This window comes from Actinia tenebrosa, unplaced genomic scaffold (genome assembly GCF_029948245.1).
Source record: "Actinia tenebrosa isolate PJP-AT-01 unplaced genomic scaffold, QUT_ActTen_1.0 PGA_scaffold2__45_contigs__length_23673736, whole genome shotgun sequence".
In the NCBI taxonomy this organism is placed as follows: Eukaryota; Metazoa; Cnidaria; class Anthozoa; order Actiniaria; family Actiniidae; genus Actinia; species Actinia tenebrosa.
Window position 1 is genome coordinate 21,223,394 of NW_028292579.1, and position 11,759 is coordinate 21,235,152.

At 36.0% G+C, this 11,759-nt stretch overlaps 1 protein-coding gene and 1 long non-coding RNA gene across 2 annotated transcripts in view; both read left to right on the forward strand.

The window, feature by feature from the left end:
- LOC116306029 (uncharacterized) overlaps positions 1 to 11,759 on the forward strand; it is a 328,067-nt gene that overhangs the window by 126,149 nt on the left and 190,159 nt on the right. The window lies entirely within an intron of this gene.
- LOC148909582 (uncharacterized) lies at positions 5,455 to 7,054 on the forward strand. Its single transcript, XM_089033617.1, has 3 exons — positions 5,455 to 5,914; positions 6,245 to 6,453; positions 6,755 to 7,054. Exons 1-3 carry the CDS (start codon positions 5,455 to 5,457, stop codon positions 7,052 to 7,054), a joined length of 969 nt encoding a protein of 322 aa, XP_088889743.1.

Consider the following 11,759-nt stretch of genomic DNA (forward strand, 5'->3'; position numbering starts at 1 on the left):
GCTAGATCCAACGTTTCCCCATTCATCGTGAGAACAGCTTCCAAGTGAGGTTTCTGAGCCTGTACACTGCATGTACGAAAGCCATATCTAACAAGACTCGGAGATATTAGTAGTCTCTGCTACTTTCGAATCCGAGTATAAATATAAATATTGTTATTATTACGAAATCTATATTGATGACACTAGTTTAGTTCTTCTATTTGGTCATTTGAGATTTTCAAGCTTCAAAATCATAGTTTGAAGAGTATTATATTACGTTCCAAAGAGAATTTTCGTTCACAGTAATTTCTAATTGTATGAATCTAAACTACGAAATAGGAGAAAATTAGAAAATAAAATCATCGCCTAGTTATACACATGTCAGGCATGCACTTTGAACTCGTAGAGTTATATGAACATGAAAGAGCATTTGCTTTTGATGGGCAGGTTATCTAAATACCGAATTTAGCTTTGACGTCGAAAGAGATCAGTATGTAGTTTTTAAAGCATGATCCGCAGATGTTGGTGTTCTGAAATTATCTGTAAAATTAGTTTACAATCACTCATTTCAAGTACTTGTGCACCACCCAGAAAACATTTTCATTTCTGATATTGTTTTTTTAGATTTTTCCACTGACTGGATATAGGTTAAAAATCACTCCAGTAATGATAAACTTTACGAGAACACACCTGTTGTGTGATCGCAACCCCCTACGTTTCCCCATCCCCAGTGAGAACAGCTTCCAAGTGAGGACTCTGAGCCTGAACACGACATGCCATTCAGCCATATTTTCCCCGACCCACGTCCATTCCACCAATATCCTACAGCTTTGGCATAACCAAGTTGTCGACATGCAACCTTGGCATCCCTCATGTCAAAGTCACGAAATAACGGAAAACCCCCAAAAACGTAAGCAAACAGCGTAGAGCGCGCAGTAAATAAGCGTGCAGAAAATCAAATGGTTTGGTAGCTGGTACACTAATGATGCGAAGGTTGCATGTCGTCAACTTGGTTTTACCAAAGCTGTAGGACCTTCGCATGATGGACGAGGGACGGGTAAGATATGGCTGAACGGCATGGAAAAAACTCGCTGACGTTTCGGACTTTCGGACTAGTCTTTCGTCGGAGTGAAAAAGAAAGATGTGGTAGGAAGGAGTGCTTATATACTGAGAACAAGACAATAGAAACCAATGGGAACAAGGTAAGGTGGGCAAAGAAAGAAGAATATCAAGAGAGAAAAATATCAAAAGACAAAAGAGTGGATTAGTTAAAAGCAAAGCGTTCACTAATCCCGTTGGGGCTAAGGGTGCCCAATAGGTGAATAAGCCGCATTTCTTTGGTCTAGCGACAATCATTGTTGCCGTTAATCAAGAAACACCGAAAACAATGAAGTCAGCAAGAAGATGGTTATCTTGATTAAAATGGCGGGAAACTGGTTTGGTACCAGTTTATCCTAACAATATGTTGAATATATGTTCAACGGTTGATAAAGTTACGATGTCAAATGGTAAATGTGTACATGTAACCTATTCTTTAACATGAGCCACAATTTTCTCATTTTCTGAAGCTGTATTGGAAAAAACCTCTGGCCAAAACCTCTGTTATACGAAATAGTAACTATGGTCTAAGTTAGCCACTTCCACCCAAGCACTTAGGATTGTGTTTGAAATTTTGTTTTATTTACGATTGTATAAGCCTAAAGGAACTTTAAAGATGTAACCACTATTTTAGTCTACCACAGTAGTCAATGGGGAACAGTGTGTGATTATGGTGAGTTTTTTCATCTTTTCACGGTGTAAAATTTACCCTTTTATCATTAAAGTGTGTATAGTTAAGGGGAGTTCAATCCATTGTTCAGGAGCAGAGACAGTAAAACAACATGAAACGGCATGTATCCTTCGTATTTAGCATAAGCAGGTTCGAGTAAAGTATATATTCTCTAACAAACACCGATAAACGTGTACGACACCAGCGTCATATTGGTGAGTATTGCAGCCAGAGCCAACGTTTCCCCATCCAGCATGAGGACAGCTGCCAAGTGACGACTCTGAACCTGTTACCTCGTCCTTCCCACAGCTTTGGTGAAATTTCCATATGCCAGTCATCACGACAGACTGTTCGAATTCCCCATTGACTTTGAGCCACAGAATTTCTATACTCGTCAAACCGTCAATGCGGGTGTCGGCACGTATATTCGACATATCTCGTTTCGTAGGAGTAACATTTGAATATGTAAACAACATCACCTTGGTTGAAAAGTAAAAAAAAAAACATTTCTGGTGCTGGTTCTTGGGTGTACTTTTAAGTTCTATATTAGATATTTCAACAAACTTCAACATTGAACAGATACATTTTTTATAATGTAACATTGCATGCATAATGTTTATTGATCACTACGGCTAGGATGATACATGAATTCTAAAAATTGAACCAAAGCACACGACACCAGCATCCCATTCGTGGCGGTTGCACTCAGATCGAACGCTTCCCCATCCATTGTGAGAACAGCTTCCGAGTGTGGCTTCTGAGCCTGAACACTGCATGCTGTCTAGCCATACTTTGGCCGTTCCTCGCCCACCGTACGAAAATCCATATACCAGTCACCAGTCACAACTCACCAACTACTGTGAAAAATATTTTAGATGACAATACACATAACTATTGGAACGGTTATGAGCAGTTTTGAGGTTGCATTGCGTATTTTTATGATTTAGTTTTAAACCCGTTTAGTTAAAACAATTTCTTGCAATTGGTGTGAGCGAAGCATTACATGGAAAGAGCTGTATTTTTGCAAAAAGAATACAAAATATAGATAACATATAAAAAACATCAATATCCACTAACAAACACCCAGAAGCGTGATGAACACGAACAATAATTTAAACAAAGTACACGACACCAGCATCATATTGGTGAGTGTTGCAGTCAGAGTGAACGCTTCCCCATACATTGTGAGAACAGCTTCCAAGTGATGCCTCTGATCCTGAACATGCCATGCCGTTCAGCCATATCTTACCCGTCCCTCGTCCATCATGTGAAGGTCCTACAGCTTTGGTAAAACCAAACTGACGACATGCAACCTTCGCATCATTAGTGTACCAGCTACCAAACCATTTGATTTTCTGCACGCTTATTTACTGCGCGCTCTACGCTGTTTGCTTACGTTTTTGGGGGTTTTCCGTTATTTCGACTCTGCCCTGTGTCATCTCGAAACCTATAATAATATAATAATAATAATAATAATAATAATAATGATAATAATAAATTTTTCAATAAATAATTTTTATTGACAATAAGAAATAAATATTTACAAGATCATAATTTGTTAAGAACTAAGCAGAAATGTAGATTATTTGAAAAAAAATCAAATATTGATACTAAATAGATAATATTCTTAAGAAAAACCTAAAAAACATTGATAGAGTATAAACATCACGATAACAATGATATTAAAAGTCTTAGTCCTAAAATTAATAATCTAGCGCGGCAATTATTGAGTTCAAAGTCAGTTTCTTGTACATTTGATCTTGCACGTCTGACTGTTCTAGAACCCCTGAGACAGAGTAAGGCGGATCTCAATAAAGCGAAAGATACTCTGGAGCGTATCCGGGAGACTGTGTTGGCATAGTTTGAAAGCTCTGATAGTTCTGTAATAATGCTAATAATTAGAAAGAGACGAAAATATGTGAAATATTTAACGCATAATATTTTATGTAATTCGTTCGTTCACAACCAACTATATTCACTATATTCAAAGCAATTTTAGTTTCAAATACATTTAAATCAAAGAGTTTTTTTTATTTATTTAAAATCAAAATTTGGCTATATATGTTGACTGTAAAAAGTTTGTTACCGTAAAGTAAACATGAATCACTATCCAGAAGCTGCACTAGGCTATGAAAATGAACGATAACGATATTAGATGCAATGAAAAGAAATTAGATATGATTTTCAGATAACAGCGATGAGAATAAACAAGAAAAAACGGATTTCAACGAATGAGTTTTTAGAGCATATTTGAATGAGCTTTACGAAATTAAAGTGCGTATAGATGAGGGACTCAATTCCAAAGTTAAGGAGCAGAGAAAGGAAATCAAGTACGAGTGAAGTATATATCCACTAACAAACGCCCAGAAACGTGCACTTACCTGACACCAGCATCATATTGGTGAGTAGGGCAGCCAGAGCCAACGTTTCCCCATCCATGGTGAGGACAGCTGCCAAGTGACAATTCTGAACCTGTACATGCCATGTAATTCACCGATACTTTACCCGTACCTCGTCCTTCCCACGAAAATCCCACAGCTTTAGTGAAACCCATTTGCCGGCATGTAACCTGTGCTTCTTCCATATACCAGCTATCACGACAGACCGTTCCCCATTGACTCTGGTGATATACCTCCACGATAAATATATGAAGAACCCTATTATATATTTTTTCAGATAATTTACACTTATTTTATTTCATTTCTTTTCAGATTATTTATACTTATTTTAAATGGAAGTGTGTAAATTGAAATTCAAAAGGAAGAGAATTGAGACCACCGCCTGGTTAGTTCAGTTGGTAAGAGCGTCGGTCTGTTGTGCGTTGCGGTTTCACCCTGAGCTGAAACTCCACTCAGGGTCTAAAATTAAATTAGGAGAAGGTACTGCTTTTACATTTACATCTGAAAATGGTTAGCTCTTCAACCCTGTAACCCTCAAATACCTTGGTGTCATCATAAGCGAAAACCTCAATTGGAGTGATCACAAAGAAGAAATACAAAGTAAAGTTGCCCAGCGTCGCGTCTTGGTGTTTTAAAACGTATCAAACACCATTAACCCATGGGAACTATTTAACACATTTATGTCAATACAATGTTTCTGCCTGTCATTGAGTATGCTGCTGCTTCCTTTTCGTCTTCTTCTTCGTCTTCTTCTTCCTATTTTCTAGGTCTTTTACAACAATTTATTTGCATTTCTTATGCTCTATGCCAAAATGCATTTAGTTAAACTGGGGTTTTCTTAATGCCATAATATGCGACATTTAATTTCACATATATCAAACTAACTGAAACTTGTTCAACTTGTTCAACATAATATACGGTTTAAAGGTTGCATTGCGTTTTTTGATAATTTTCGAAATCCGTTTAGTTAAACCTCTTTACAGTCAAAACGGCTCAAGCTTACCCTCCTATGTTCCATTAATGGTTCATTATTTGATCATTTATTTAAGTTTATCATTCTCTTCGTAATACGAAAACTCTGGATTCGAAATAACAACCGATTCAAAATTATAAATCTAAACTACACAACAGGAAAAACGAAATATTTAAAATCATTGCCTGAATGCGTCACGCATGCATATTGGCGGAATTCGTAACGTTTTATGAATATGACAGCAGATTTGGTGGGCAGGTTATCTAAATTCCAAAATTTGCTTTGACCCTAAAAGGGACCAGCGTGTAGTTTTAAAAACATAAGTAATCTGCCGCATGGCTATAACTGAAACGTGGCTCAATTCTGCTGGAGATAAAGCAAGTATTGTTGAGCTTCGCCCTGAAGGATTCCAGTTTATACACTCTCCTAGAGAGAATAATATGCGTGGTGGAGGTGTTGCCCTTCTTTATAGGGATCTTCAAATTAAAAAGGAACTTTGTCACTCATTTCCATCATTCGAATGCCTTGACATTTTATTAACTAATGTAACTAAGGTTAGTATTTTTGTCATCTATCGTCCGCCGCCTTCACAAGTTAATGGCTTGTCAGTTTCGGCATTTCTTGAAGAATTTTCTGATTTTTTGGAGCAAGTTGTAATTTTTCCCGAAACCATACTCCTTCTGGGAGACTTCAATTTCCATCTTAATGATGTCAATGATCCTTCAGCAAGGAGGTTTCTGGACCTTCTGGACTCTTTCGACCTTAAACAGCATGTTCTTTGTTCTACTTCCCATAGTGGTCATACTCTTGATCTGATGATTACTTGCTCTGATGATTCTTTACTATCGGTTACTCACATGTCCGATATAATCATTTCTGACCATTGTCCTGTTCTTTGTCATTTAGATCTTGTCAAGCCTCTTAACAAGACAAAAGTTATTTCTTTTCGTAATTTGAAATCTATCCGTCTTGAATCATTTAGGTGCGAGATTATTGGTGCTTTTGCTCATGTTGACAATTCTGATCTGTCTAAGCTGGTATCTCATTACTACGATGCACTTTCCTCTGCGATTGATTCTTATGCTCCGCTTAAGAGTAAAGCCATTACTGTCCGAACTAAAAAAGCGCCCTGGTACATCCATGAAATTGACTCTCAGAAAAAGTCGAGGCGAAGGTACGAACGTCGTTGGAAAGCGACTGGACTTGCTTCAGACAAAGTACTATTTTCTTGGCAATGCGCTGTTGTTAACAAGATGCTGTTTTCTTCTAAACAGCAGTTTTTCAGTAGCGTTATCGCCGATAATGGAAATGACCAACGTGCTCTTTTTAAGATTGTGTCCGGGTAGTCATGTAGTACAAAGTCATGTAGCCTAGACCCTATTCCTGTTTCTCTTCTTATGGAATGTCTTGATCTTTTAATTCCAGTGTTTATAAATATTATTAATCTATTTCCTGATTCTCTCAAGATTGCTAAACTGACACCTATTCTTAAAAAACTGAATGCTGACTTTGAAGTTTTTTTCTAATTTTCGACCTGTTTCTAATCTATCATTTATCTCTAAACTAATTGAAGAATTTGTTGCTCATCAGTTGAATGATTATTTAACTAAATATAATCTTCATGATCCACTTCAGTCGGCTTACAAAGCCATGCATAGTACCAAGACAGCTTTGGTTCTAATTCATAACGACATCCTTCAATCTATTGAAGCTGGTAACTGTGTTATTCTTATTTTTCTTGATATGTCAGCTGCTTTTGATACTGTCGTTCATGATACTTTACTGGATAGACTTGCTAATCGGTTTGGTGTTGGTGATGTTGTTGTAAGCTGGTTTAGATCTTACATGTCTAATAGGAAGCAATTTGTTGGTATTAATGAATGTTCATCTTCCCTTTGCAATCTTGATGTTGGGGTACCGCAAGCTCTGTACTAGGCCCGGTTCTTTACTTTGCTTTACACATCTCCACTGGCAGATATTCTTAAGCGACATAATCTCAGTTATCATTTTTACGCTGATGATTCTCATCTTTATTTATCTTTTAAAGGCAATGATCAGTTTGCTCAATCTAGGCAATCTTTCAATCTATCTGATATTTCTGAATGGATGCGTGTTAATGAACTGAAGTTAAACCACTATAAAACGGAGCTGATGTGTATCCACTCTAGGTTTCAAGACTGACCGAGATTCAAGTCTGCGGGAACATAATTGTCCCTTGTTTATCAGCTGTTAATCTTGGAGTGATTTTTGATGACCGTATGACTGGTGAACTCCAAGTTAGCAATATCTGTAAATCCTCTTACTTCCACCTAAGGAATCTGTCTGCTATTCGTAAATATTGAACGGTTGATTCTGCTCATACAGTTATTCATGCTTTTATTTCTTCTAAACTCGACTATTGCAATGCTATCTTGTATGGATTACCTAAATATCTTGTTGAGAGGTTGCAACGAATACAGAACTCTGCAGCTCGTATTGTCACCTTCACTAAGAAATTCGATCATATCACTCCTGTGCTGGTTGATCTTCACTGGTTACCTGTTCACTACCGAGTTATTTTTAAGCTGCTGTTGTTAACTTACAAGGCCTTGAATGGCCTTGCTCCTTCATATGTGTCTGATCTTTTGGCCTATCGCTCCTCCAGTTATTCTCTACGCTCTGTCTCTAATAAACTCCTTGTTGAACCTAAAGCTAGGCTTAATACTTATGGTTTCAGATCCTTCTCCTTTTCTGCTCCAAGACTGTGGAATAGGCTTCCCTTAGAGATTCGTTTAAGTTCAACAGTTGCTAGTTTTAAAAATAGACTTAAGACACATTTATTTTCTCTTTTTCTTAACAAAAAGAAGTATATTTAAAGACTACGTGACTTAGATTTGTTTTATATATTGCAATTATTATTTAGTTTTATCTTTTAAACATTTACATTTTATCTATAATCAATAGGTAAGCATTTAGTAAATATTGTAAATATTCTATTGTAATTTTTTTTGTGAAGCGCCTTGGACAGTTTTGGAGATGAGCGCTATATAAATAAATTATATAAATTATATTATTATTATTATTTTGGTTTTCAAATATATTCTGTAATTATCTGTAAAATCTGTTCAAAATTACTTATACAAGTTTTATGAATAGTGCACCAACCAGAACACATTTTCATTTCGGATATTTTTTTTAGTTACTTGATATCGGTAACAGTAAGTAAGATAATCAGTAAGTAATGATTAAACGTCTTGACCAATTTCACCCAAGAAGAACAAGAACATCCCATGTCATTCAGCCATATCTTACCCGTCCCCCGTCCATACCACGAAGGTCCCACAGCTTTGGTAAAACCTAATTCCCGACATGCAACCTTGGCATCTTCCATGTACCAGCCACCAGTACACACTGTTCCCCATTGACCCTGGTAATAATGGGTTATGACATAGCATGTGACACTAAAAAACTTCATTTTATTAGAACTTGTTTGATACCTGACAAGATATCATATGTCTTCAGACTTATCTTAGTCTAAAACGTATTTTGCGAAATACACATCGTTTAACAAAAATGTTGACTAAAATTTAAATCTAATAATAATAATAATAACAATAACAATAACAATAACAATAACAATAACAATAACAATAACAATAACAATAACAATAACAATAACAATAACAATAACAATAACAATAACAATAACAATAACAATAACAATAACAATAACAACAATAATAATAATAATAATAGCAATGTTTAAGCAGGAGGCTCACATCACCAAGGTGTTTTTCAGAGAGGTCCTGCAAAAGGATTCCAAGATGTTTATTAGTAACCTGATATGCATGTGCTTAATAATAACCATACGTGATAGGTGTAAACGCTTGGATAAGTCCCTAGATATGACATTAATGTTAAGTTTACACTCTATACTACATAACGAGGGATTATAATAATAATTTACAAATGGTTAGTTACATCTTGACATGTTATGTAGTTAAATTAAAGACATTGATGGGAGAACTTGTTTTTAACATTTGGTGATGTTTTGATTGTGTTACCAATCAAACGTTGATATGTTTTATTTATCAATTAGACAACAGAAAGTCGCTCGCCCATGGCGTTATAGACGCACTCGAGAAAATATAAAGAACTCTTAACAAGCTAACGTGCACTCGGCTACGCCTCGTGACACTCTTAACGTTTCTTAATCGTTTTCTATATTTTCTATCGTGCGTCTGTAACGCCAAAGGGCGCGCGACTTTCTGCTGTCTAATTGATTTATGATATAGCTAGAATAAAGAAAAGATAACCGTGCAGCCCATGGGGAAATTGTTCATAGGTTTTCAACCAATCAGAGCTCGCGCTACATCACTCATCTCGCCCGTGCGCGCGCTATTGACGGATTTGAAAATTTAGAGAAAAAAGGCGAGCGTAAGTTCAGATCAGCGTGCGCAAGCGTGCAGCCCTTGGGGAAATAGTTCATTGGTTTTTGGCCAATCAGAGCGCGCGTAATAATCCAGCTATATTATAATAGACTTTGGAGCACATTAATTGTGTTAATCATTACCAAAGTTTCAAATGCTTGATATACTACAACAAAAGCGATGCACACAACACCAGCATCCCATTCGTGACGGTTGCAACCAGAGTGAACGCTTCCCCATCCATTGTGAGAACAGCTTCCGAGTGAGGCCTCTGAACCTGAACATCCCATGTTGTACAGCCATATTTTACCCGTCCCGCGTCCAAGATGCGAAACTCCTACAGCTTTGGTAAATCCAAGTTGACTGCATGCAACCTTGGCATCATTCATGTACCAGTTACCAGCACACACTGTTCCCCATTGACCCTGGTGATACACCTCCACGAGACCGCGGTATATGTAGCAATATTCAGTGACTTATTCATTTATTTATTTATTTACTTACTCACTTACTGAGTGACTGGCTGGCTGGCTGACTTATTTATTTATCATTCTTGAACCGAATTAAAGTATAATAAGTTTGTCTTGTGTAAGCTTCTCTTTATATGGGACCTCTTCTTTTGATTCAGGATTTTCCCATTTTAATGTAAAGCTAATAAGTAAATGAACGTAGACTGGTGTTGGTTCTTTTACGTCTCTTCTTTCTTTACGAAAAGATGTGATTTTACGTACCCTTAGATGAAGTATCGAATAGTTATTAAACAAAGTAAAATTAAGGAAATTAATGATGTTTTTATTTTTCACATTTAATATTGCACCTTGTGTTATCAATCAAACGTTTACAAGTTATTATAGAGCCTAGTGCACATTACTTGTTTTAATCATTATTAAATCTTCAGATGCTTGATATACTATAATTCGTGACGGTTACAACCAGAGTCAACTGACACTTCCCCATCCATCAGATTTGTTTTTATTTTTTCTGATGTTTTGTTTTTTTAGAATTTTTTTTACGCATTCGGTCATCAAGTTCAAATCATTAGACTTATAGACAATATCAATATCATATCAAAGCCACTAAGACACACTGTTCTCCACTGACCAAATTGGAAGACAAAATTAGCGATTACATCTTCATGCCTACTTCAGAGCAATATCCAGGATAAAATCCAATACAATAACAATACAATACAATGTGTTTTATTTATACCAGAGATTACAATAGAGAAAAATATAGATATAAGTTTATTTACAAAAGAATGGTAGAGGTTACCTAGAATAACTATAAAGCTAAACTAGCTAGGTAACACAAATATCTGAAATTACAAAGAATAATGGCTGGAAAAGAAGACTAAAATATAAAGATTACATTATCGATAGGTATCTATATATACATTTATATATATATATCTATGATTATTAAATTATATTTATACGTACTGTATTACTATTTACATGATCTAAATCCTATGAATGCACACAAAAAAAAAAAAACACATTAAAGAAAAGAAAATGAAAAGGACACACTAAACATTCACATACAAAGAGAAAAAGATATTTATTAAACAGGATCTGAAGGAGAATAAGTAGAAAGGAAAGAGGCTTTAAGAGCAATTGTCTGTAAGCGTCGGCTGGGCCATGAAGGATAGAAAAATCGAAAATTTTCAAAACTCATTCGAAGAATACCCTCAAAGCCCTTATCACAAAAATATAACTTTTAGTTTCATCCGATCTTTTTTTGGCGAGTTATCGAGCATTTTATGATTTGACGTTCATCGACCGATTTTAACGGCTCGAGAAGGCCGATTTTAAACAGCTCTATACGACAACTAAACAAATACGAAACTTAGTCAATGCTTGTTTTCTCAATAAAGAATTATGTCTTCGAAGTATTCCAGTCGCTTTATCAAGTATTTCGAAAACTGGAATTTTTTCGGGTTTTTTTTACTTACCCCTCTTTCGACCAACTTTGCCGTAGTCAAAAATTCACATAATTCAAACCCCAAAAAACCCAATTGGTACATGGACTAGCCGGTTGGTTTTATACTCGACAGATAGACTGATATTTCGGCTACAAATTTGTGAAATAAAATTCTTGGGCACTTGAAATTGGAATTTTTAAGAGCGTCGAACGTTTACCCTACTTTCGTAAATATCGTGACCCTTTAACCTTATACATAACAACACGAAATCAACAACTTGTCTTTCAAAAATTGCGAACTTAAAAATTTA